Source organism: Mixia osmundae (assembly GCF_000708205.1).
Source record: "Mixia osmundae IAM 14324 unplaced genomic scaffold scaffold_1, whole genome shotgun sequence".
Classification (NCBI taxonomy): Eukaryota; Fungi; Basidiomycota; class Mixiomycetes; order Mixiales; family Mixiaceae; genus Mixia; species Mixia osmundae.
The window spans coordinates 2,197,096-2,221,431 of record NW_014575563.1 but is presented as its reverse complement, the minus strand read 5'-3'; the positions used below and the strand labels follow the sequence as shown (position 1 = coordinate 2,221,431).

The following is a 24,336-nucleotide window of genomic DNA, read 5'->3' as shown; positions in this document are numbered from 1 at the left end:
CTCGACTCGAAGTTTTGTTCGCAACTTCAAATTTCATCAGTGATCTCTCGAAATTTGGAAGCGTGACGCGACTCGCTTTGCTTTGACTTTGCCAAACAAAACGGACGACACGGCCCGTCATCATCGATTGATCGACATTCACACACTCTGTCCGCCCCCCCTGTCGGGCTGCATATGACACCCACTAGCTCGGCAGCCACGAGTACGTCGTCCAGCACGAGAGGCAAGGACAAGCAGGGAAGAACAAGTGGCGCAGGATTGGGCGCGCAACCTCTCGAGTCTCGCTCGACCGACACGTCAGTGACGAGCAGCCCGACGACGGAGAGGGTGCCACTCTACGGCTCGTCGGGGGATAGACCTGTCAGGATGTCGGGCTCCAGTCGATCTTCCTCATCACGAGGCGAGCATCGCGAAAGAGGCACATCGAACAACATCAAGATGTATCCTCCTTCCCGGAAGCACACCGTCCTGCCCAACGGCGAGATACGCTATCACCAGGCGATTGGCGTCACGGGCGATCAGCCTGGTGATGAGGACGATCACAACAACTACGGAGGCTGGCACGCCTTTCCTGTCTTCATCTGTATCGTCCCCACCATCGGCGCCCTCATCCACGGCACTAGCGATGGCTGGTCCGACTTCATCTTCGTCTGCATCCTCGGCTTTGGCATCTATGTCCTCCTGAAGCGTACGTCTGCCCTGCTGAGCCGTAGAGACGCGTGCTCATCAGCCTGCACAGTGCCCTGGGACATGTACGCTCTCTCGAGACAGAGGATTCCGCTCAAGAAGAGTATGCTCGATCCTTCCATCCCCGTCAACGAGCAGCATGCAGCCGATGCCAGAGCTTCTGGCTCCGCGCTGGCGACTGCAGAGGTCATCTGGCTCGGCGCGACCTTTGTCAGCCCACTCATCGCGCAGCAGCTGCTCGTCTTCTGCCGACAGTATCTGAGCGATCCAGAGAACATTCTGTCAGACCGCAACATCGCTATCTTTGTCTTCTGCTCAGAGCTCCGTCCCACATGGAACTTCTGGAACCGAATCAAGGACTGGAAGCTGCAGCAGCACGAATACGTTCACTATCCTTCGCGTGAAGTACAAGAGTTGCGCGAGCGCGTCGATCGACTCGAGCATGATCTGGCAGTCCTCAAAAAGGCATTCGCTACCAAGACAGAGGTCAAAGTCATGCGAGACAACATCGACGCCCCGCTCACCCAACTCTCGAAGGCGGTCAGGCGGACCGAACGCAACGGCGAGTATATCAGACTCACCAACGATGAGCGTTTCGCGATCTTACAAGCGCGTCTCGAGGACAGCATAAGGGCCAATGAAATGCTGGTCGATCAGATGGGACAGCTCAGACGCGATATGGAGTCCTCGGGCCCTCTGACGACAATGTTCCGCATCTGTCGCTACGTTCTTCTGCCAGGACCGGACGGCGCGCTGAGCAAGAGCTCCGGCAAGTGGTATGAAAAGGGCGCGCTTTTCTATATCTTCCTCCCGCTCAACCTGTCCACGCTCGCACTTGACTATGCTGGCGCAAAAATGGACCCGACCCCTCAAGCATCTATGCTGAACGGAACGCGTTCGCCAGCCTTGCTCAATCAGAATGAGCACGACGAGGTCGAAATCGAGGACGAGAGTCTCGAGGATTCGCTCGACTGAGTTCACGCAGCTATCTTACGATCTGTAACCATGTGACGCAACTCTGTCTGCTCATCTCGAGACAGAGCTCGGATACCCACCAGCAGCTACGATTTACACATAACGGGGTTAGGCTTTCGATGCATTCTGTTGTCCGATCACGTCGTCTTGACGCCCTCTTGCTGCCTGCTGCGCGTGACGGAGTCATACATCGCAATATTGATGGCCTCTGCTCGGGCCAGCATGTTTCGAAGAGTCTCGTTCTCTGTCTGCAAAGCTCGCGTGCTCGTTCCGATAACCGTGCCGTTTGTTGACGCCGCTGCGTGAACCAACTTTGTCGCCGGCCGCGCGGTCAGTCCAATCAGAGCAGACGCCTGTGCTGCGATCAGCTACGAGCAGGCATAGTGGAGCCAGCTTACGTCGACTTGCGCCGGCATTCGCATGGGTACACATTCGACTGGCAATCTCTGGCCGTGAGCGGCGCGAGGCTGGGGGAGCGCTAGCACCGTTTGCAAAGTCGGCGACAAGCCGCACGTAAGTAGTTTGCCAGCGGCGCCGTCGGCTCTGCCCATCGTCTGCAGATCTAGCGGACGAACGAGAGAATGCAGGCTGAGGACAGGCGCAGCTGTGCTGGACCCTGTGCTATTGAGGAAAAGACTGCGCAACGTTTGCAAGGACGGGAGCGCGATGATCTCGATCGTGCCAGCTTCTGTGCCGACGAAGAGATGCAGCGAATGGTCACTCAAGCGCAGCGCAGATATCTTATGTCTGCAAGCCTCGTCAGTCGTGGCGACACTGACAAGAGGCACGCGCACTTGGTTTGCCATCGCGTCTCCCCTGTCATGTTACTGTCCGAGGGATGCAAGGCCAGCCTGACGACTGAAGAGCCCTCTGCCTTGTCGACTGACGCCGCTGCTGCTGGTCGCTTCGTCACGGGTGCATCATGGCAAGCGGCATAAGAAAATCGCTCCGAAGGCTCGATGGCTATGCTGTGCAGCTGACCTGTGCTGCGTTCGACGGCAAGGGTGTGCAGCAGTGGCGCCAGCGGCAAGCTCAGATCCCAGACCTGCATCGAAATGATGAGACGAGGAGAGTCAGGTAGGCAGCAAAGGCTTACCTTGATAGTATTGTCTGCTGCAGCAGAGTAAATTCGCAAACGCGGGAACCGTCCGCTACTTGCGTGTAGGTCGAGAATTGGCAGCGTGTGATCATTGAGAGAACAGTAGGGCGTTCTGTCGCCGATTGATCTACCGCCCGATGCCTCTGGCGGGCTCGCAAGACTGCTCCAGATTGGGTGAGCCTGCCTCTCGCAAGCTGACGATGCTCATACCTGGCTAGTGACCATACATGGAGAGCAGCATCCGCGCCCCCTGAGACGAGCGCAGCCTCGTCGTCTGTCCAGACGAGCGCTGTGAGCGCTCGGAAGTGTGCAGCTATCGTGCTGAGCAATCGACCGGACGCGGTCTGCGCTACGTCATGCTCTGAGCCCGTCTAGTGAACAGACGAGAGTGCATACCTCCCAAAGAAAGAGCTGCCCATCTTCCGCTCCAGCAGCCAGAAATCGTCCAGACGGCGAGATCGCAAGTGAGACGAATCGAAAGGGTGTAGCATATTTGTACGTTGCCAGATCCTACGATCACGGACGTCAGTGCAAGCCCAAGCACACTTTCGAGCTCGAGATACTTTTCGAAATGACCATGCACCGATGAGTCCCTTGCCGGCTTGGACTTGTAGCAAAGTCGTCTCGTTCCCATCTCGAGCAGCACAAATTGTCGCCGTCTGTGTGACAGCGAAGCTGGCTGTCTTTGAGGCTTCTGCCGAGCTTGAGCTGGCTTGACGATGCTGTTCTTGATGTTGCTGTTGCTGCGTCGAAAGCGCAACGAGGGGTCTGAAATTGCGCAGAGAAGGTCCACCAGCTACGTCAAAGACAAGAGAATGATCATGAGTGCTGGCCACGATAACCTCGTGTTGCATTTCGGGGGTGTAGGCGATCAGAATACGGCTTCAAAGTTGGAGAAGCTCGTGACGCGTGAGGCGTGTCAAGGCTTTTGGCCTAGGCGTGGCGGGCCGGCCAGTGCCACGCATCACTGGCGCGCGACGGTGAGCTCTGTGAGCGCGCTCGCTCTGGCACTTGCAACCAGCAGATGTAGCGTAGCCAGCATGCGAAGATGCAAAACAGAACAGACTCTACGCAGGCAGCGCTCCCGGAACGAGCTACGCTGAGGGCGCCTTCTCCGGGAGGACAGGACTCGAAGAAAGCCGTCGAGCCCGTCAGCCCGCGCAAGGACTTTCCAGGTCTGCGCATACCCCGTTCAGGCTCCTTCTCGTCTGCGAGAGGCGAAGGGAGCACCAGTCCATCTGGCTATACCTCTACGACGCCCAATGAGCGCACTGAATCGAGGGGCATGTCGATGTCCAACCTCTTCATGAACTTCAGACATCGCAAGGAGTCGACGGCCAGCATGAGCAGTCGGCCTGACTTGGCTTCTCAGCGACACGATAGCACTGACGACGGAGCTGTGACGCCACGGGAATCGCTGACAACTTCGACCGGCGGGCAATCGCTGTACGGCGCCAAATCGCCTGCCTCAGTCAGCACCGCGGTGCTGGTCAGTCAGTATCAGCAGGCCAGCCGGCCGTCTATGAACGCAAAGACTTCGCTATCGACATACGACTCGCGTACTCTGGCGGCCGTTCTAGAGAAGCTCGAGATCCACCGCCCGTCAATGTTTAACCAACTCGTCCCAGGTCAACATCAAACGACTCAAAGCTTGGGCAGCAGTACAGACGATGTCTGGCAGAACGTGTGCGTAAAGGTGCTGCCCATCTTGTCAGTCCTCGTGCGAGAAATCAAGACGAAGCTGACAAGCAAGCAGCAACGGTGAGGGACATCAAGGTTTCATTGAGGATCTAAATGACGATGTAGCGCGTCACGTCAAGCGCTCCGTCGAGCGCTCGCCCGTCCACGCTATCGCCAACCTCACATCTGATCTGGCTCAGTTGCTCGACATTGGCATGCTCACTCTCGCTTCGAAGCTCAACAACCCTCTCCATCCGCTCTCGTCTGATAAGCTGGCCAGCAGAACCGTAGAAATCTGGACGTTCTTCTTCGGTGGCCCTCTGCCTTATTTACAGGGCATCTTTCTACCGCTAGAGACCGACGAAGCTCTGCTGAAGATCGCCGCTAGGGGTCGCTCCGCTAGCTCACCCACTGCTGCATCTCGACGAGCTAGTAATGACCCGCGCCCGTCGTCGAGACCCGCAAAGCCCATCAACGTCCGAGGATTGGCGCTAAAGTCGTTTCGAGACAAGCTCATCCTGCCCAACTACGATCAATTGCTGCGCACATATGCTCAGGTCAGAGGCACCGCCTCTCGACGGAGTAGCAGTGTCGACGCCAGGTTGACAGAGGCGCATGGCATCACTCAAGCCGCCACGCTGTCCTCCACGAGCTCACACGCCCAGAGCAAACGATTGCAAATGACTGCAATGCTAGCCGCGCTGCGGACGCAAGACGAAGCGCAGCGAAAGCTCGACCATCTACTGTCGGCACACCTTTACAGCACACTCGAACGGGATGGCTCAGATGAGCCTGTCGACCCTGCACAATGACTCCTGTGATGCCATCATCGTGTCGTTGTCAATTCTTGCCATCGCAGGCCTGTCTGTCCGTTCGCTTTGCGCTCTCGTAGCATCTGCATAGTCACCCGAGCTGTATCGAGGGCGTCGATCGGCAAGCCAGCGATCTGAGCTACCCTTATGCCGTGCGAGTCCCGATTGATGCCGGGTCTGACGCGATGAGAATAGGAGAATGATCCGTCGTCACTCTCGATGATGTCAGTGCAGTAGAACTTGATACCCGGCCGCGCATCTGGACCGTCGCCGTCGAGGATGTCTGCAAGCTCATGAAAGTGAGTTGCGAATAGCGTGCGACATCGGTTGATGGAGAGCAGATGATTGAGCGTCGCGTAGGATATTGCCACGCCATCTATCGTTGCACTGCCTCGCCCTACTTCGTCCATGACGACGAGCGACCGTGACGTCGCTTTGTTGAGGATCTCAGCCACTTCAATCATTTCGACCATAAAGGTGCTTCGGTCGCGATAAAGATCGTCCTTTGCGCCGATGCGAGTAAAGACGCGATCCACCATGCCTATCCTCGCTCGCTCGGCTGGTACGTATCCACCTGTCTGTGCGAGTATCGCAATGAGGGCCGTCTGACGTAGATAGGTCGACTTGCCGCCCATATTGGGCCCGGTGATGATGTGGCACAGCATGTCAGGCGCAGCGAATCCAGTCGAATTCGCCGTGAAGGGTCGATTCTGGCGCTGAAGACCTTGTTCGACGGAAGGATGACGGCCCGATATAATATCCATCGAAAGGTCGTTCGTAATGGTAGGGCGGGCCATGCCAGTCTCGTGGGCGAGCTCAGCAAAGCCAGCAGCGACATCAAGCTCGTCTAACAGACTTGCGTTCTTGCGCAGACTGTTGAAGTGATCTAGTATATCGTCACATAGCTTTCGGAAAGCGTTTTGCTCCATCTCGCGGATACGATTACGCAGGGCTTGGATCTCAGCATTGAGTAGCGTCCACTGCTCCACAGAATAGAGCCGAGTGGATGCGTTCTTCTGCAACGGTGTTGCAGTGCCGGACTTCTCGATCTGAGCAAAACCATTGCGGATCGACCGAACATGAACGGCAGCACCAAATTTGGGAACTACGCGCAATGACAGGTGCTCCGACGCAAATGTCATACGGAGCTCCTGCGCGAGATCCGCTGCGCGGACAAATGCTGCCGTCAGGGCAGCGTGAGCATCGGCAAAGTCGGGAGAGAAACTGCCGCCATTTATTAGCGAGTGGGTTTACTGGCAATAAGCAGGGCTTACTTAGCGCGTATAACCCAATTATCTGACACACCGGAGATCTCGAGCGGCGCAGTAGCCCTAAGATCATTGGGCGTAGCTTCGTCCAGATCGGCCTCACCGGTCTCTGATCCATCCGCGTCGAGCTCGACAGCATTTGCTTCTGTAATCTTGCGATAGCCTTCGTCGTCAACCGCGGCTTCAATCGCGCGAGCTAGGTTTGTATGATCGTTGATCCTTTCTGCTGTCGAGATGATCCTTGTCCAGGCAACTTGATCCGCTGCAAAGCTTGCAGCTAGCAGTATGGTTTCTCTGATCCTGTTTGCAGACAAGATGAATGCGCGTAAGCTCAAGAGATCACTTGGATCGCTGCGATTGAGACTGATACGCTGCAATTTGCGCGATGTGTCGTCCAAGGGTCTCAAGAGATCTCGAACGTCTTCCCGGAGCTCTCTGTGCGTATGGAAAATATCCACGATGGCCTGCCTCGCTTCGATCTCTTGCAGATCAGTACTAGGCGAGCAGATGCGCGACTCCAGCAGCCGACGTCCGCCGCCAGTGACGACGCGTCTGATGTTCGAGAGCAGACTACCTTTGGCAGAACCGAGCAAAGAGGTCTCGCGGATCTCCAAGGCATCCAAGCTGACAGCGTCGATCGTCATCGACACGTCCGCTTTCCGTCGGATGGGGTTGTTCAGATCTGGCTGCACGTCGAGCAGAGTCTGCTTGATATAAGTTGACAGGAGACCGATGGCTTCCGTGACGCTGGCCTCCTGCGTCTCGTCATGCTTCTGCTCGATCTTGCCGTCAGGCTGCACGAAAGAGACGAAGACGCCCGATTGCTTTGCACATATTTCTCGCAGGGTCGACTCCGGGGACTCTGCCTTGCTATCGAGCAGTATCTCGCGGGGCCTTATGCGAGCGAGATCGTCCTCCAATGCTTCGAGGTCACTCTCTTGCACAAAAAAATCACCGGTGGAGACATCGAGCCAAGCCAATCCGACGGCATTTCTCTCTGAGGGTGCAACGATGGAGAGCAGAAAATTGTTTTCTGCAACGTTGAGAAAGGTCTCATCGATCAAAGTGCCTGGCGTGACGACGCGAGTAACTTTGCGCTTGATATCTGGAGGAGGAACCTGATGCGTGCCTTCTGTGGGCGGATGATAGATCTTGAACTCTTCGCAGATGGCAACAAAGCGACCGTCATCTTGTACGAGCGTCTTGAGGTGCTTGTCGAGCTGTGCGAGCGGAAAGCCACAAAACGGAAAGGCGAAACCTCCAAAGCGCTTTGAAGTCAGCTTGATGGACAGCAAGTCGGCAATCAGAGGTGCTTGATCGAAATAGCTCTGCGGACACGTCAGCACTACCAAGCCGAAGAGAGCAGAGCTTGCGAACTTCGTAGAATTGGCCAACGCGCGTGAGCAGGAGCGCATGAGGAAACCGGCGGGCATTTCTCAAGACTTCTTGAGCCAGACGAGAGCTCAGCTGATCAGGATCTGGGATCGCAGGTATCACACTCGGCTCTGCAGGATTCTCTGCCACTTTGACTTTCGTCTTTCGCTTGGCTTTCGGCTTGACGACGGGTTCTTGGGGCTCAAGGTTTGGCTCTTCAGTGGGTGCAGCCTTTCGCCGCCGCTTGCGTACAACGATAGGCTGCTCTAATACCGGTAGAGGCGCCAAGGACCTGCCGGAAGCATCTGTGAGCGTCCGCGGCAGATCATCGTAGGCCTTTTTGATGGTCGTCTTGCCAAAGAGGTCAATCTCTGAGCTGTAGGCTCGTGAAGGATGGACCTGTCTTGCTTGTACTGGTAATGTCGATCTACATTGGCAGCAGAAAAGGCGAGGGAGACTTTCAAGCGAGCGACATGCGTTCATATGTCGCTGCTCCTGATCAGATAAGTGGCGTGTCCGGCAGCAAGCAAGCACGCCTAGGCAAGTCGCGTCGAAGCAAAGCCAAATCAATCAATCAATCACAACGCCAAAGGGGACAGTCCAGGCAGCGCCATCACGTCATCAAGAGAGACAAAGGTACGCCCGCAGCTGATCCACACGTTCGCGAACTAGTCTGAGCCGCTGACGAGGTCTGCAGGCGCTACACACGAGCATGGCCTCCTCCAAGTCAAGCTCGTATGCGTTCGGTCACGCGCGAGCACTCAGCGAGGCCAGACTCCACCAGAGATCAGCGTCTGGCTCTCATCGTATCGATATCCCCACCACGCCGTCCTCTGGTCCGCTGTCCGCCTCGGCAGCGACAGTGTCCAGTGGGTTGAGCAGCATCGAACGCGACAATGCTCGGACGAGGTTCAACGGCAGAGCTCGTCAGGTGTCAGCTCAGGAGTCGGGAATGACGAGATCGAACTCTGCAAGACTGTTGACGGGTAGGAAGAGATGGCGACGGCGCTGGCTTATTCTGCTCGTGCTGCTCTTACCGCTCGGCTACTATCTCGTAGTCGTGCGCTCAGAAGCGAGGCAGCGCTCCGCCCGGAGACGGCCAAGGCTGGCCAACGTCTCCTCAGATATGCCGCGAGTGGACAGAAGCATCTTTGACAGGCTCAAAGCGCTCGAGGAGATGATGATGGCAGGCTCGACAGACGACGACGTTGATCCTGATCTGGCCCGGTACGATCGACCTGGCCGGACAGCTCAGTCGGCAGACGCTGGCTTCCTGCCTGTGGATGCCATACCGGACCCCAAAGCGCACAAAGCGCAACTGGATGAGAATGGCGAGGAAGTGTCAGGCTTGATATCCGCAGATCTGCTCGACAGACAGGTGTGCCCTGACAGGGGCGACCTGGGCTGCTCCTTCCTCGTACCTGCCTGGCTCGGCGAACAAGAGACAAAAGCCCAAGGACATCTGTATCAGCTCGGTCTGCTTGCACTGTCGCTCAACAGGACCCTTGTCCTGCCCAATGTCGATAGATCAAGGATGGGCGTCTGCTTTGCTCGGCCATTTTCATTCTACTACGCAGGTGAAGCGCTCAATGCGCTCGGCATACCCACAATCTCGCAAGCAGCATTCATGACTTGGGCTTCTACGAGAGAGCCCGCGCCCACGGGTCAGGTTGTCAGCGTCGAAGGCAACAAAGCAGGTTATCCGGCCGGCGCGATAGAGATTGATGCCACCTCTGACCCAACGATGGTGCCGGGCAAGCCGACTCGGAGACTGTGCTTGGCCCAGCCCAAGGCGCCTGTCGACTTTACTCCCTACTCACCCTTGTCCGTCGTTGCACCTCTCGACTGGCACCGTCAAGAATCCACGCGCCTCGGATTCGGCGAGTCGATCGTCAACACCTTGCGAGGCTCGGAGATCGACGTCAAATCTTCTCGAACGGACAACGAAGAATCTGACGAAGCACCACCGCCGCCAGACGTGCTCGCGTTCAATTGGGAGCTTCGCTTCCCCGTCCTGACAGCAGACAGCCTTCTGGAGATCGCAGGTCCTGCTATCTATGGGCTTGATCTCGTCCGACCTTTCGAGCACTTTGACTATGCTTCCGTGTGGATTGCTATTGGCGACTACATCGCCTCACAGCTTTCGCCGTTTATTGGCATACATTGGCGACAGGAAACACTGGATGTCAAGAATCTTTATGGCTGCGCAGAATCGCTCATCGAGACGCTCAAGGAGATGGCAGAGGCCGATCCGAGTTTAGAGACAGTCTACCTCGCGACAGACTACCCCATCGAGGATCTAGAGACGGGTCGCTCTGGCTCAATGGACCACAGCAGCACTTTCCACAATGTGCTCAGGCAAGAGCATCACGATGCGATGAAGATGTTCCTGACCGAATTCGAGGATCACAAAGTCGGTTCACTACGACTCACCACTTTCTCACGCGAGGCAAAGCGACTCAGTTTCCCCGAAGACATCATGCGCTCCCTCAATGCTGCCACCAACGCACCGTCGACAGTGACCGAGGCGCAGAGAAGAGCGCAAGCCAGGTTAGACAGACGTCCTCAGACGGCACTCGACCTTGGCGACATCGACCCGGGTCTACTGGGCATCATCGACAAGGCCGTCGTGATGAAAGCAGAGGTCTTTATGGCGGGCGAGCCCGATAAGAGTCAAGGCTGTGGGAAAATCAGCAGCTTCACGAGACAGATCATTGCCTCTCGAGGAGAGCTTCTCTCGCGGCAGAGCTCAAGTCAGGCAGAAGGCAGCGAGGAGCATAGGCTGCCAGGCATGCTCTGGAACGACGTCACTACGTGGCGACTAGCGTGATGCACTCGCTATTGTATTTGATTGCACGACATGCACAATGCCTCTTCAAGAGAGAGAGAGAGAGACGCGATTGTGAGTCACAAGGGCATGCAAAGAGATCGCCAAGGATACAGAGCGAGCACTATGATGCAGGAGCGCCCTGGAACATTAGCATTTTCGGTCAGCTCGGTGCTCAAACCTCTCTGATCGGTGGAGACTCACACGTCCAATGCCAAATCTCGGGCGGAAGCCTGGATCTGCGCCCTCTTTCTTCTCTGCGCCATCGTCTCGACGTCGGTAACCCTCGTCTGCGCCTCGAGGAGCACGGTAGGCTCCCGTGGCATTCTCGTCTCTCTGGGGTGGTGCGCCGGGACGTGTTGCGCGGGCTGCCTTCTTGTGTGTGTTCTGCATGTACAGACATACCTGCGATCAGCTGGAGTATGACCAGTCGAGCGGCGGGCACTGACGGGGATAATCTCTGATGGCAGATGGAGGTACTCGCGCAGGTACTCGATACCCTCGTTCGTGAGGGAGTAGTAGTAGTAATTCCAAGAGAACTGGGTCTTCACATAGCCGCGAGATGTCAGGGACTGTGCGAGCTTGATGACCTGCAGATTCGGCACATCCAGGTCCTGGTGCTTCGGTGCATTGTAGTCCTTCTTTGCGACGAGCACGCCCTCTGTAGACCGACACAAGTCAGTGCTCTGCCTGTGCCGATCACTGGCCGGCCTACCTTTGAAGAGGTTCTCATAGACGATGCGTCTGTTCTGCTTGCTGACGAGCATCTTGTGAAGTGTCTACTGTCCTTGCCAGGCACACTGTCGGCCGTCGTGGCTTGACAGTAACAGTCGGAATCCGACGATAGCCTGGCCAAACGTTTGACATGTGTGCTCCGACACGTCACGCGCTCGTCACACGCACCGTCGTCAGCTTTCTCGATGATGTACCAGTGGCCCAGATAGCGCACCCGGATCTGCCACAGAGCCCAAGAGTCGTTTCGGTGTCGGCTCATTGACTTCCTGGCGTGATGGCCCGGGATGCGCCACTGACAAAGCCGGTCATCAGCATGGCCATCGACCTGTCTGAGACCGGCTCGGGCTCACATCTTCCGCCGCTCATCCTATGGCTGGGTAGGGTCTAGCGAACGCTCTAGTCGAGGGAAGCTCTGATCTTATCGCTTTCAGCGACACTATCGGCGCTGTTCTCGACTGCATTGAGCATCTGGACGATTCAATTGCAACTCAAGAACTATCGCAAGGTCAGCTTGCAAAGATGGGTCGTTCGCATCCTCGTCATGTAGGCCCTCGTGCGTTGCCCAGCGTCGAGCTCATCGGACCGGAGTAGGGTGCCAATCTATTCAATCGCGTCCGCGGTATCGCTCTATTCTCTGGATGCGGCATTCTTCATCGACGCTATTCGTGACATTTACGAGGTATCCCATCATCATGTCGTCATTCTACAGCTACAAGATGAGCGCGTTGCAGGCCTTTGTCATCTACTGCTTCTTCTCGCTGCTGGTCGAGTACCTCGGCGGCGAGAGATCGCTCATCATCCTCTTGCATGGGCGAGAGCCAACACCTCATCCCTGGCCAGTCTCGGTCTTCCTCGAACCCATGGACATATCGGATCCATATACATTTCTTGCGCTCAAGCGGGGCATCTTGCGTACGTCATGCGACCAGACCAGCGAGCCTCGGCTAATCCGGCCAGATAGAATATGTCCAGATCAAGCCAGTCCTCGCTATACTGACTATGCTGCTCAAAGCAGTCGGCAGCTACGGAGATGGACAACTGAAGGCTACCAATGGATATACATACATTTCGGTCGTCTACAACATATCGCACGTCTTCTCTCACAGCTAAGGTTTGGGCTAACATTCGGCCTCATAGAATCACGCTATGTCTGTACTGCCTGGCGATGTTTTGGGTCTGCCTGAGTCACGACATACAACCTTTCAGGCCGCTCCCTAAATTTCTCTGTGTCAAGGGAATCGTCTTTGCTACTTTCTGGCAAGGTTTCATGCTCTCCATCCTCGTCAGCTCAGGCGTCATCTCCTCGCCATCCTACACCAAGGAGACGCTTTCTATTGCACTTCAAGACAGTTTGATCGCATTCGAGATGCCTTTCTTTGCCATCTTGCATCTCTACGCATTCTCGCATAAAGACTATATAGACAAGCACAATCAGTATGCCGGTCGCTTGCCGGTCATCTATGCGCTACGCGACTCCTTGCTCGGCTACAAGGACGTCATGCAAGACTCGCTCACGACCGTCAGAGGCACTGGCTTCAGCTACCGTACCTTTGAGCCGGCAGAAGGTGGCTTGCATCAGGGTCAAGGAAGAGATCGCCGTGTCCTCGCAGGCCTCAGGTATGCGAAAGGTGGTAAGCAAAAGTACTGGCTTCCCATGCCGGGTCAAGACGTTGGCGAAGCATACGGTCGACGGCCTGCGCAGATTGCACCGGGCGTGGACGACGGCGAGAGCAAAGCGCTCATGACCTGGCACAATGCCAAACACCCCATCGCAGCTGCTCGTCGGATCATTAGCGAAGCCAGACGGCTGCAAGAGGGCTATGCGCCAATATCGCCGGAGCAAGCAAGCAACGTTGTCCATCGCGACTCGTCCGCGTCGAGCCGTGAACGGCCAGAGACTGCTCACTGGGAGCAGACGGGCATAGATGGAAATGTCGCGCTGGACGAAAGTGATTCGGACGCGAGTGAGCTTGGCTTCGACAAGCTGGGCGAGGAGGAAGAGACTCTGTACCGGGAAGCAAAGAAGCTGGAATTTGGGGACTACAATTTCCCTGTGCTTGACGCGAGTCGAGAGCGAGCAAGGCGAGAAATGCGCCAGCAAGAAGACGCGCTCATCTATGGTCGTCGGCATCGCCACAAGGCTCGCAGGAACAGTTCCACGCCCCAGAGACCTCCCATCATTTCCCGCAATTCGAAGACGACCTTGCTTGGTAACGAGATCGTTCCAGAAGAGGCCTCTTCGAGCGTGTCTGGTTCATCGTTGCATTCTCAAGGAAGCAGCACGGTAGCAAAGGGCAAGGCGAAGCAGAAGGAGCCTTTGCCCGAAGGCTGCATCGACCTCCTCGTGGAGGATGCAGAGGAAGAAGAGGAAGAGGAGTCGAGGATCAGACGGAAAGGCGAGCCCAACTTCCGAGCCGGCCATCGCAAGAAAGTCTTCAGACGGCAATACCGAGCGCCCTCGCCGCCAGCACGGACAGAGGAAGAGACTGGCTTTGTGCGATCGCCAGGCGACACAGCTCTGACGCTGCCTGCAGACCGAGCCAGTCTACCGCCGCAAGGTGAGGCAAGTCCCAAGACGGCTTCTGGACCGGGTAACGAAGCCGAGAGCAAGTACGGCGTCCAAGGCGTAGGCAATGCAGTTCAAGTCGCGCCACCTGGACACGCACGCGACGGCGGAGGAGGCTGATGATGTGAGTGTAGCCAGCATGCATGCTTGTTGTACTGCTAATTACATGACGATGCATACAAGACTGCCTGCCAAGCACAGAGCTCTCTCTCTCTCTCTCTCTCTCTCTCTCTCTCTATGACACGGATACGCGCTCTCACGCGGACAAAGCCTCTAGAGGTCGTCAATATCCTCCTCCTCAAAGTCGACATCTGCATCATCTCCCTCCTCGCCGAATGCATCGGTCTCGTTGATCTTGGCGGTGTCGGGCAGCTCTCCGTAGGCTTTGAGATTGCGAGCCTCATCGGGAGAATATTTTTGGATGACATCAGCCTTGTCATCCTGAAAGTCTCTCAGGGAGATCAAGATGATGTCGCCCTGATTGATCCAGACCTGCCCAGTCCGATGTGAGCTGTCATTTTACCCGTCCGAGGCATGACTGGGCATACCTTTTTACGCATCTTGCCACGAATGTGAGCCAATCGCTTCTCGCCATCGAAGCATTGAGCTTCCAGTCGACCGTTGCCGAGCATCTTTGTCACTTGTGCATACTCTGCTCCATCTCAATGAGGCCATTCAAAGCGACAGGGCATCGAGCAGTGCTGACCCTGACCGTCCTCCTTGAAGACAAGCTCGCGCTTCTCGCTCTCGTTCTCGTTCTTGCCTCGCCGTCTGTTCTTGCCGCCTTTGCCCTTGTTCTGTTGGATGTGTGTGATCGGACATCAGCGAGTCGCTCTGTAGCTCCCAGTCTGGCCTTACCTTTGGCATCCTGTCGTCAGCCTCAGTCAAACGTCAAACTTTGGTGCACGGTGGCGCGCGCGTCGCCTGCTCACTCGAGCTCGACGTCTCCAGCTCAGTGAAGGCAAGCCATGTCTGAGGAATTCATCACAATCGTGTCTGGCGATGGTCAGCTGCCTGTCCTGACCCATCTCCTGTCCGCTCATTCAGGCGGCTGTTCTGCGCCTTCAGGTTTCCAATTCATCATCGACAAAGAGGCCGCCATGGGTTCAGGCACCATCAAGACGATGCTATCTGACCGTGTGTCTGTTCACATCAGCGTTGCGCGTGTGCTCACGTCTTGCGACAGCGGACTGGCTCGAAGCAGGCCAAAAGGTCATCAATCTGTCCGAACAAAGGTCAGCAAGCTCGGCCCATTCCATCGCGTCCTCAAAGGCTCATGCTGCACGGTTTTCAGCGGAGAGATTGTCGAGAAGTTTTGCGAATACTTGCTATACAAGCGCGAGGTACGCCACGTCATGATCCCAGTCAACGCATGCTGACCCTACCGCTGCATCAGTACGCAAACACAAAGGCAGGCAAGCCCATCCCCGAGTTCGCCGAACGGATACGGCCAGAGATTGCGCTCGAGCTCCTCATGGCGGCAGACTATCTAGAGAGCTGAGTCAAGCTCCTACGCACGATCAACACTGTTGTTGTACCATCCAAGCCCTTGCATCACAAACAACAAGAGTCTAATCACTGCGATCAATCGATGGGCGGTAACGTGCTTGGTCTCGGCCGCCAAGCATCCGAGCGAGTCGCAGCGGATAGTCCCAGCTTTGGCTCTGGCCAGGTACGCTGAACGCCCAAGAGTGAGGTGAGATGGTTGTGCGAGGGCGGCGGCCGTGTCTGCGTCGGACGAATGGGCGTCTCGCCATAGGAGGAATTGCTCGCGCCTGTCAACATCGGTCTCTGCAGGTTCGTCGCACTACCGAGCGGTCTGGCTTCCACCCTGACCTTCTTCGCCGTGCCGGGTGCCATGTTCGGAGCCGAACGCTTTGGCTGCGCAGAGGGTCGGACCTGGTGAGCGATGCTGCTGTTACTGCTGCCTGTGGCTTGCGCCCGCAGAGGCTGCTGTGAGGTCGTCTGCCCGCGCATTTGCTTTGGCCGCTTCGACGCTGAATCGCGCTCCATCTTTTCACTGAGCATCTCGAAGAGCGGCGCATCATCCACTGCGCGAGCATCAGATCTCATGACGGCACAGCCAGCAACGCGCATACCTCGAAAGATCGCACCATGCTCGGCTTCCCAGTCAGGCAGGACGCTCAGGAGGTCTTGCTCGAGCTTGGTTCAATGTGTCAGTTTCGACGCCTGCGCCTGGACCGAGGCAGCTTGCTCACCTTTGGCTTCTGCTTCGCGACGCGTTTGCGAAGCTTCTCCTCTTCCATCAGGCGCTTGTGACTGCCGCGCTGGGTCAAGCGTGAGGGGTCGCGCGATGCCTCGATGAGATCTGCTTCGTCTTGCAAGACGCCGTGATACTTGCGCAACAAGTCCAGGATGGGTTCTCTCTGGGTTGCCTCTCCCTGAAGTCGTGCTTTCTGCTGCTCGAGTGCGTCGAGAATCTCTTCGTTGGAGGCCTCCTCGGTCAAGACAGGCTCGAAGGTCTGACGGTCCTCCGGTCCCAGCTGGAGGTTTTCGCAAAGCCAGTCAATCTCGCTGCGCTCCTTGTCGATGAAGACTGCCATCGCTTCTGCCTTGTATGCTTCCAATCGTATCAGTTCGTCCTCGTACTGTAGCAAATGATGTCAGATATATTCGTTCAAGGGTCATGACGACGTGCAGCTCTGACAGATTGCAGGCTGACGCCCTGCCACGCGTTGACAAACTGATCGCAGAGCTCGTTCTCGAGATCGAGCTTGACCCAGAGGGGATAGATTTTGTCAAAGGTGATCTGTATCAGATCCTGCCGTCGTATCTTCTCCTTCTCGAGCTAGACGAAGATGATGAGCTCAAGTTTCATTCGACCTGTTGAGTGCGAACCTTGTCTCGAAGGGCTATCACGATATCAAGATTGCTTTGACATGGCAGGTATCGTAGCGCGGCGGTGTGTTCAGAGGCGATTCCTGCGGGCAAGGGCGCCAGGCGATCAAGCAAATCTGCGTCAAGCTGGATGGCTGGCGTGTCCGGGTCTTGTAGCTCTTGCCAGAGAGCGATGGTTGCGGCAAGTTCGCTCTGCAGCCCTTGTACGCGGCGGCTCTGTGAAGCACTCTCAGCGCCGCAAGAGAGCATTGAACGAATGCCTCACCAAGTCACCCTGACATCGCACAAGCTCTGCGTCAAGTCTCTCGATATGTGCCAAGCTGAGATCTGCGTGCGCTCCCTCGCCATCGAGCGCCACACTGATGCTCTCAGGGCCAAGCAAGGCCGCGATGGGCCTCAATATGGCGCGTTTGACGTCAACCAGCGCTGTACGTTCGCTTTGGAGTGCGTGTGCTGCGTCGAGATCTTCCTCAAGTCGTAGCTTGGCTTGCAAGATAGTCTGTCAGCAGTATCAGCCCTGTCGTGCTAAAGAGTCCGAGCATGACCCACTTCATCACTCTTGCTGACAGATGATGGTGGTAAGCTCAGAGGCCGTTGCAGCTCGAGCAGCCGTTTGTGAGTAGCCTCATTGTACTCCTTAGCCCTGGCAACCTCAGACTCTGCTTCTTCCAGCTGTCGGTCGACTGTGTTGACGAGTGCAGCTTGCAGCTCGAGGATCCTGTCCTCGACAGTGGCAGCCGGCCGTCCGAGCTGTGCGGCTAGCTCGATCAGGCGAGTGCGATGCGTCGAAAGCCGCACGCTGAGCGCCGACAGTGCGTCCATCTAGCACGATGGTCTGTGAAGCGGTGACGCGGTGACGACGCCGTCAGCCGTGCAATGCAACGAACAAAAGTCGCGTGCGCGACTAACAACACGTGCTAATCTGAAGTGCGCAACCAGTCTCGCTGTACAGCAGTGCTGCAGCTCGTGTGGACGTGTTGGACGTGTGAGGATGCATTGGAATTGCTCAAAAGTATAGCAAGCAGAGCAGCTATGTGAGGGTCGTCATTGGATCGTAAAGAGGTGAGATTGGGTATTGGCCGCGCGCTAGAGGTGGTGTGTGAATGTGTGTCCGAACGTCAATTTGCAGGGAATTGAACAAGCAATGTGTCAGAGTCGTTATATCTATTGCAACTGAAGCTGGCCGAACAAATTGTGCATTGTGGCAGGCGTGGGTGTCGTCGAGCCATCAGGGCGCGTTACGCGGTGTCCTTCTAGACTGCCAGCTCGAGATGTGTGCTGACGGATGGCATGCGCGTAGTCAGGATCAAATGAAGACCTCCCGTGAGAGCGGGGATCGCCCTGAACATGCACGTGAGACGAGCTTTATGACGGCATGCATGATCTCTTACCCATGGACTCGCGCTTGAATCCGTTACATTTTGTGGTGTCGACAAGGCAAGCAAAGTCTCGGCTAGTGGCGCATTTGCCGCGCTACTATCTCTGCGAGCGGTAGTGCTGCTTCCGGGACGCACAGAGGCAGGGTAAAGTGGTATCTGTGATGCCGTCAGCGCTGATCAGATTGTCGATAGACTTTCGCTTACATTGCGATTGAGTAGGTAATTCTCGAGACGGTTCCTAGCTGCTGGTAGGTGGTCGCAATGGCTCTGGTTGAGACACATTTGAATCACAGTCTCCTCGATGCCTCGGGTGCGATCGATCCACGGCAGAAGACTAATCGCAAAGTCTTGCTTGAGCGACTCGCCGAAAGCAAAGAAGTCGGGCGAGACTGCTAGCTGTGCCATGTCTGAGCTGTGAGGCAGGCGATACTCGGCTTCAGATGGAATGTGTTGCTTCAGTGCCGCGATAGCCGAGGGGATCTCGCTTGCAGGTCCATAGATTTCGACGTTGTCGCTGCCTGTTTCTCTGGCAGGGTAGCGAAGAAGACAATTGGTTTTCTTCTCGATGTCATGAACAAAGATGCTCTTCTCACCGGTTAGACTTCGCTGATAGCGCCGGGGAACGTCAACAGAGACGGTGACGAAGTCTTTGTCGCGTGCGTTGACAAGCTCGAGCACGCTCGCCTTGAGCTCTGCAAGACTAGCAGCATTCTTTGCTGGAGTGCGAGCGACGACATTGTCCGCATTGTGTCGATAGCCGCCCATCACAGCATGCTCTTCGGAATTGGCAAATTTTACATACACGCCGAGTCGCTTCATAATGCGCTGGATGTTCTTGCCGCCGACGCCAATGATGCGCTTATGGTATGTTTCCGGGACGTGGAAAGATAGCTCAGAGGGGAGCTCTTCCTGCAAAAGCGCAAGACCCTCTAAGATATTGGACTGATTGCCGGATAGGTCGATCAAGAAGTTGTAATCGTTGAAGCTTTCGAATCGTATCTTGACCAATGCTTGCTTCATGATCTTAGTCAGCTTGCCGTTCTTCTTGCCTGACAGGAAGTCTCGATGCTCATTGGCGAGCTCGATTTGGAAGCGGACTTCTGCATGAAATGACTTGACGACTTCATGGCGGATGAGCTCAGTGACCGCGAGCTTGACTTCTGACTCTAGACCGTGTATCTCGAAGCTGTTGCCTTTGAATATGACTTCGGCACCAGATTCGATGGCAAGGTGCCTGAGTATTTGCGGAATGTCGCTAGCGCTGAGACTGCCTGATGTCCCTCGGGCGTCGAATTGTAGGGGAAGCAGCCATACGCTCGCGACATAGTACTCACTTGCCAGCAACATCAGCGACCTGATCGTGCGCTCGATGTTGGCTCGGACGTCACCGAAAATAGACACATGACTGATCTGAGATCCGATAGGCGGAAAAGCGACGAAGGTAGCGTTATCCGTCATGATCGATTTTAGCTCGCCGCTTCTCTGCGTCAGAAGCCAGTCAAGCTTTCTAGGCAGAACCGCGGTGTCACGCGAAATGATGCACTTGCTCTGGTTGAGCGAGATTTGAAAGAGAACTTCGCGGGCTCGTTGGACGCCAAAAAAGTCGCCAGTGATGAAGACAAGGTTCTGGCGAGATTGCAGGCTCGGGTTCTTCGCATCAATGAGGCCAGACAGGGACGTTGGAAAGTAGATATTGGTCATGGTCTCTTCCTGTATGCTCTGCAATACGGCACGCTGACGACCGGCAATGATGTTGTGAAGCTTGTAGTCGATCTCACATACTTCCGAATGCAAGCCTGTGAGCTCGTCAAGGAGGACGAGCAGCCGAACGCGAGCTTGCTCGACGCTCTCATAAGGTCCCGTGATGACTATGGCCACTGTGCGTTTGAGCTCGAGACCATAATCAATTATCTGCGAAGCCTGGCCGACGATCGCAAGGTGAGCCTTTGTAAGCGATGCGATCTCATCCAATTTGCGGCGCATCTCGGTTTTGACTTGCTCGTCGGCGTCGAGCACGTCCGATCGGGGGACATAAACGACCGATTTGTTCTGCGTCCGGCTATCAGAACAGAACGAGATGATGTGAGCGGCTTACGGGCAAAGGCGACTTGAGCAGCAGCGCCATGCGTGACGCCATCACGCCTGGAAAACTGCCGCTGAGGTAGAGATTGAAGCGTTCGGGCGCAGCATCTGAGGCTGTAACGAGTTGACTGTTGACAAGACAGTTGCTCTGAGACATAAGCTCGGCAGTGAGCTGCGTCATTGCTCTTTGCGACTCAAGACTGATAAGATGGTCGGTCTGATCGCCCAAAAGAAGCGCCGAACTCGCAGAGTCGCCCTGATCCGCTCCTGACGAGTTGACCGATGAGGCAGAAGTCGATAGAACAGACACGACAGAGTTGTTCGAAGTATGCAAACTGCGCGCAGTGCCGAAAGATGATACGCTGACCCTGTCCCGGGCAGGACGAGCAGAAGCGCTCAGAGCAATATTCACGGGCTGGGTGTTTGACAGCTGACCGGAACCGACAGCAGATATCTGTTCCTCGCTTGCACGCTGCGGCACAAAGCCTATTGGGCCACTTATAGACTGATTGCGCGATGGCTCTCGCGACCGCAGCACATCCTCGAGTGGCAGCAGGTCGGGCGATCGGGTAGTTAGACCGCTGGCAGTCAGGCTGCGTATGTGTCGCGAGGCAGGGCTAGCAGACCCCGGAGCAGGATCGCGAGCGCTGCTCGCACCAATCGCGCCAGCGGCAGATCGCGATTCGGCGGCTGGCAAAGGAGGCAAGAAGGTCGAGACGGGCGATTGCCTTGCCGACTGATCGCGCGAACCTGTTCCTGATCCCGGAAAGCTTATATCGGTCAAGTTACTGCTGCTCCGATGCCTAGGCGGGGTAACTGCTGCGCCCAGACTGGCCGAATGACCGTGATGGTAGCGAGTCGCTCGTTGTCGATCAGGGTCAGCTTGGGTATAAGACACGCTGACCGATTGAGCCTGTCCATGACCGAAGCTTACTTCTCGACGTGATGGGCCGGCTAGTACGTCCGAAGCGGCTACTTTCGCCGAAGATTCGAGGAGCGTCTCTGGCGTGCTAACGTTGGAGAGCAAGGATGTTCTGCGCGGCCTGATGGCTTCGTCGCTGTGCCGAGGCTGAGGGAGCGCCTGCACTGGATCAGACGAAGTTGTGGCAGCAGCAGAGGCATATGATCCCGGATTTGACGCCAAGGCTGGACGAGTAGCCGACAGGCTGCTTTTAGGCAGAGCATGAGCAGGCCGAGACTCCTGCTGGCCAATTGATTCGCTAGACGAGCCACGCGACGAAGACACGCGTGGCATGCAGAACGATAAAGTGTATAGCTCCCTGAGAATGAATGAATGTCAATATGCGAGAGTTCCAATGACCGTCAGACTTACATTGTCAGAGAGTCAGTTCGGTGCGATTGAGTCAGCGGACCTGAGGGTGCTCGTACTCTCTGTGAGAACTCGAACCGTCTGAAGGTGCAAGACAGTCCCTCGGATGGGTTGATCAGGTCGGGTAAAGCACCTTGAGATGACGATCCTGTCTCGAGCTGGTTGATCAATCTTACGGACAGGCTGCAATGGAGGGCCTGTGCGTGCGAGGCTTTCACACGAGCGATTCGATGCGCAGGTCGACGTCCGGGAGTATGTGGGTATCGAATGGATGAACGGGTATGTCCTCGACCGACTTGGCAGCTGCGAGTGTACGGCTAGATGACTCCAGATCGCACGGCGATTGCCTGCTGTCGTCTCGAGTCTCGATGCCGGTCTTTGTGTTCGTGGTCGTCAGAGTGACATGACTCTTTGACGAAGACCGGCGGGTATGCACAGAGAGACCGTTGTTGGTATATGGCAGTGGCGACCAGGGCAGGGCTTCCCCGGCTGCTACTGCTCCAGCAAGCTGACGGCGCACTCCCAGCTGGCCCGGACGATCAGACCGTCAGCGTCGAGAGGAAGACGTTGCCGTTACCGGGCATTCATGTGACGATGTCCGCTCGTCTATGCTGCGTCGTCGATCAAGCTCGAAGCCTGATCTGATCGTTAAAATCAAAAGCCTCGGTTCAATGAGATCGACACGCGTCTGCTCAGCCAGGCGCGTCATCGGATTGAATGCACTACAGGCGTTACACATTAAGCTCGGCCGAGCCTGCCTGACTGAGTGCTCCAGATTCTCTGTACGGCTTCAGGGCAGGCTCGACGTGGTCCGCTAGGAAGGAGTCGACTTGTTGCGGTGCGCGGCCGTAGAAGCTCTTCGGATCTAGCAGTCCCTCGAGGTCGCCATGGATCGCCTTGAAGAAGTCATCGTCCCTGACGCGCTGGATGAGGTCATTCTCCCCTCCTTCTTCCTTGACGACTTTGCCGGCCTGATGCGAGAGGACTCTGATCTTCTCGTGGACGAGCTGCCTGTCGCCGCCCTTCTTGACAATAGCCATGATGATGTTCTCTGTCGCCATGAAGGGTAATTCCTGAGCGATATGTCGCTTGATGATGGCCGGGTAGACGACCATGCCTTCAGAGACATTCTGTAGCGTCGTCAAGATGATGTCTGTCGTCAGGAAAGCTTCCGGAATCGTCACACGTCGGTTTGCTCTGTGGCGACTGTCAGTAGGCACCGACAGCAGAGGCCATGGCGTACGAGTCATCAAGAGTGCGCTCGAACCATTGGACGCTGCTCGTCATGAGCGCATTCTGCTGAAGCACCATCAAGTGGCGAGCAAGTGAGCAGACACGCTCGCATCGCATCGGATTGCGCTTGTAAGCCATCGCGCTCGAGCCAATCTGATCCTTCTCGAAAGGTTCTTCTACTTCTTTGAGGTTGGCCAGCAATCTGATATCTGTCGCAATCTTGTGTGCAGTCGCACCGAAGGAAGCAAGCGGTTGCAAGACATCGATGTCAATCTTGCGAGAGTAGGTCTGGCCAGTTACGGGATAGGCATGATCGAATCCGGAAAGCTTGGTGACCAGGTGGTCGAGCTTCTCCACTTTGGCATGGTCGCCGTCAAATAAGGCGAGGAAGGACGCTTGTGTGCCTGTTGTGCCCTTGACGCCTCTGAACCCGAGATCGCTGTGCGCTCTCTTGATGTTTCGCAGGTCCCACAAGAGCTCCTGCAATTTGGGATGTCAGTCCAGCCCGAGCTGCTGCGACGCAGTAGCGCGCCTGTATCCACAGTGTGGCGCGTTTGCCGACGGTGGTCAGTTGAGCTGGCTGGAAATGAGTCCAACCGAGACATGGCAAATCGCGATGCTTCTTTGCCCAAGTCGCGAAGCGGTCAATGACGACAGCAAGCTTGTCGATAAGAAGCGCTAGACCTTCTTTGAGGAAGATGAGATCAGCATTGCTGCATGATGATGCGTCAGCTCGAGCCTCCGACGATAGCTATTGACGCACTCTGTGACGTAGCATGATGTCGCGCCAAGGTGGATGATGGGAGCAGCAGCAGGAGCGACGAGACCGAAGACGTGCACATGAGCCATGACGTCGTGTCTGCGCTTCTTCTCTTCGTCGTTTGCCTGCTGCATTTGCTTCGGGTCGAGCGTCTGTCGCTCATGTTTCAGCCACAGACATTGACGCGTCTCTGTGCGACTCACGAGGTGCTTGCGCATCTGGTCTATAGCCTCGTCTGGAATAGGCAAGCCGAGTTCCTTTTCAGCGATGGCGAGATTGAGCCATAGTTTACGCCAGGTGCCGAACCGTGTCTGCAGATCACTGGCGTTAGATGGGAGCTGCTTGAGAGCGAACGAGTCATATACGGCAGAGGAAAAGAGGCCAGACATCTCTGCGCTCGCATAGCGGCTCGATAAACTGTATGATGAGCCTATGAGCCCGTCGCCGCGCGAGCATACTCAACCTGGCTCACGGTGTCTGATAGGCGTACATGTCTGCTGGCGGCTTGGGTGTTGCCAGTCTCTTGCTTGAGCCCTGGGCAATCATCTCTGGTCGCTTTGCCGCCCCTTTAGGTGTTGCCTCTGCCATCAGACCGGAAGCCGGGTCGAGCAGAGTAGGCCACTTTTCCCCAGCAGACACCAAAATTCGCGTCGTCTTGCAGTCACGCAGC

The 24,336-nt window shown here is 56.1% G+C and overlaps 11 protein-coding genes across 11 annotated transcripts; 5 read left to right on the top strand and 6 right to left on the bottom strand.

Moving 5' to 3' along the window:
- Nucleotides 1-174: 174 nt before the first annotated feature.
- On the top strand, nt 175-1,662 carry L969DRAFT_42881 (uncharacterized protein; the record flags this gene model as incomplete). Its single annotated transcript, XM_014715959.1, has 2 exons — nt 175-688; nt 740-1,662. The coding sequence occupies 2 exons, from the start codon at nt 175-177 to the stop codon at nt 1,660-1,662; spliced, it is 1,437 nt and encodes a 478-aa protein (XP_014571445.1).
- A 10-nt stretch (nt 1,663-1,672) lies between these two features.
- L969DRAFT_43023 (uncharacterized protein) lies at nt 1,673-3,615 on the bottom strand (the record flags this gene model as incomplete). The annotated part of the gene is made up of 8 exons (XM_014715967.1): nt 1,673-1,748; nt 1,852-2,015; nt 2,061-2,409; nt 2,457-2,707; nt 2,759-2,921; nt 2,972-3,105; nt 3,158-3,271; nt 3,325-3,615. 8 exons carry the CDS (start codon nt 3,613-3,615, stop codon nt 1,673-1,675), a joined length of 1,542 nt encoding a protein of 513 aa, XP_014571453.1.
- A 194-nt stretch (nt 3,616-3,809) lies between these two features.
- Nucleotides 3,810-5,253, top strand: L969DRAFT_92306 (uncharacterized protein; the record flags this gene model as incomplete). The annotated part of the gene is made up of 2 exons (XM_014715966.1): nt 3,810-4,471; nt 4,518-5,253. The coding sequence occupies 2 exons, from the start codon at nt 3,810-3,812 to the stop codon at nt 5,251-5,253; spliced, it is 1,398 nt and encodes a 465-aa protein (XP_014571452.1).
- A 14-nt stretch (nt 5,254-5,267) lies between these two features.
- L969DRAFT_43096 (uncharacterized protein) lies at nt 5,268-8,378 on the bottom strand (the record flags this gene model as incomplete). The annotated part of the gene is made up of 3 exons (XM_014715965.1): nt 5,268-6,477; nt 6,528-7,849; nt 7,899-8,378. 3 exons carry the CDS (start codon nt 8,376-8,378, stop codon nt 5,268-5,270), a joined length of 3,012 nt encoding a protein of 1,003 aa, XP_014571451.1.
- A 143-nt stretch (nt 8,379-8,521) lies between these two features.
- L969DRAFT_70343 (uncharacterized protein) lies at nt 8,522-10,725 on the top strand (the record flags this gene model as incomplete). Its single annotated transcript, XM_014715964.1, has 2 exons — nt 8,522-8,531; nt 8,593-10,725. The coding sequence occupies exon 2, from the start codon at nt 8,608-8,610 to the stop codon at nt 10,723-10,725; it is 2,118 nt and encodes a 705-aa protein (XP_014571450.1). The 5' UTR covers nt 8,522-8,531; nt 8,593-8,607.
- Nucleotides 10,688-11,294, bottom strand: L969DRAFT_84779 (uncharacterized protein; the record flags this gene model as incomplete). Its single annotated transcript, XM_014715963.1, has 2 exons — nt 10,688-10,864; nt 10,927-11,294. Coding segments are annotated over 2 exons (462 nt in total), but the record flags the coding sequence as incomplete, so codon positions are not given.
- A 476-nt stretch (nt 11,295-11,770) lies between these two features.
- Nucleotides 11,771-14,264, top strand: L969DRAFT_42216 (uncharacterized protein; the record flags this gene model as incomplete). The annotated part of the gene is given in 7 exon segments (XM_014715358.1): nt 11,771-11,834; nt 11,889-12,000; nt 12,049-12,136; nt 12,189-12,369; nt 12,419-12,549; nt 12,569-14,095; nt 14,136-14,264. The coding sequence occupies 7 exon segments, from the start codon at nt 11,771-11,773 to the stop codon at nt 14,262-14,264; spliced, it is 2,232 nt and encodes a 743-aa protein (XP_014570844.1).
- Nucleotides 14,220-15,094, bottom strand: L969DRAFT_179549 (uncharacterized protein). The gene is made up of 4 exons (XM_014715962.1): nt 14,882-15,094; nt 14,736-14,820; nt 14,572-14,675; nt 14,220-14,515 (listed from the first exon to the last, which is right to left on the bottom strand). The coding sequence occupies exons 1-4, from the start codon at nt 14,888-14,890 to the stop codon at nt 14,297-14,299; spliced, it is 417 nt and encodes a 138-aa protein (XP_014571448.1). The 5' UTR covers nt 14,891-15,094; the 3' UTR covers nt 14,220-14,296.
- Nucleotides 14,950-15,572, top strand: L969DRAFT_84776 (uncharacterized protein). The gene is made up of 5 exons (XM_014715961.1): nt 14,950-15,028; nt 15,092-15,160; nt 15,210-15,258; nt 15,318-15,366; nt 15,420-15,572. Exons 1-5 carry the CDS (start codon nt 14,992-14,994, stop codon nt 15,522-15,524), a joined length of 309 nt encoding a protein of 102 aa, XP_014571447.1. The 5' UTR covers nt 14,950-14,991; the 3' UTR covers nt 15,525-15,572.
- On the bottom strand, nt 15,555-17,748 carry L969DRAFT_84773 (uncharacterized protein). The gene is made up of 7 exons (XM_014715960.1): nt 17,432-17,748; nt 17,148-17,381; nt 16,883-17,098; nt 16,683-16,832; nt 16,243-16,632; nt 16,123-16,186; nt 15,555-16,074 (listed from the first exon to the last, which is right to left on the bottom strand). The coding sequence occupies exons 1-7, from the start codon at nt 17,702-17,704 to the stop codon at nt 15,608-15,610; spliced, it is 1,794 nt and encodes a 597-aa protein (XP_014571446.1). The 5' UTR covers nt 17,705-17,748; the 3' UTR covers nt 15,555-15,607.
- A 298-nt stretch (nt 17,749-18,046) lies between these two features.
- Nucleotides 18,047-24,254, bottom strand: L969DRAFT_43382 (uncharacterized protein; the record flags this gene model as incomplete). Its single annotated transcript, XM_014715958.1, has 13 exons — nt 18,047-18,223; nt 18,274-18,417; nt 18,466-20,310; nt 20,357-21,623; nt 21,677-21,831; nt 21,894-22,199; nt 22,411-22,870; nt 22,917-23,386; nt 23,427-23,619; nt 23,670-23,818; nt 23,870-23,977; nt 24,032-24,083; nt 24,139-24,254. 13 exons carry the CDS (start codon nt 24,252-24,254, stop codon nt 18,047-18,049), a joined length of 5,442 nt encoding a protein of 1,813 aa, XP_014571444.1.
- Nucleotides 24,255-24,336: the final 82 nt, after the last annotated feature.

Excerpts from the sequence above, each read along its gene's own strand:
- L969DRAFT_84776 (XM_014715961.1), top strand. The coding sequence starts at position 14,992 with ATGTCTGAGGAATTCATCACAATCGTGTCTGGCGATG. Across the intron at positions 15,029-15,091 it reads CACAATCGTGTCTGGCGATG|GTTTCCAATTCATCATCGAC; the intron begins GTCAGCTGCCTG and ends CTGCGCCTTCAG. Across the intron at positions 15,161-15,209 it reads CAAGACGATGCTATCTGACC|CGGACTGGCTCGAAGCAGGC; the intron begins GTGTGTCTGTTC and ends GTCTTGCGACAG.
- L969DRAFT_84773 (XM_014715960.1), bottom strand. The coding sequence starts at position 17,704 with ATGGACGCACTGTCGGCGCTCAGCGTGCGGCTTTCGACGCATCGCACT. Across the intron at positions 16,833-16,882 it reads TGATAGCCCTTCGAGACAAG|CTCGAGAAGGAGAAGATACG; the intron begins GTTCGCACTCAA and ends ATCTTCGTCTAG. Across the intron at positions 16,187-16,242 it reads TCGCGAAGCAGAAGCCAAAG|CTCGAGCAAGACCTCCTGAG; the intron begins GTGAGCAAGCTG and ends CATTGAACCAAG.
- L969DRAFT_179549 (XM_014715962.1), bottom strand. Across the intron at positions 14,676-14,735 it reads GCTTGTCTTCAAGGAGGACG|AGTATGCACAAGTGACAAAG; the intron begins GTCAGGGTCAGC and ends GAGATGGAGCAG. Across the intron at positions 14,516-14,571 it reads GTGGCAAGATGCGTAAAAAG|GTCTGGATCAATCAGGGCGA; the intron begins GTATGCCCAGTC and ends CGGACTGGGCAG.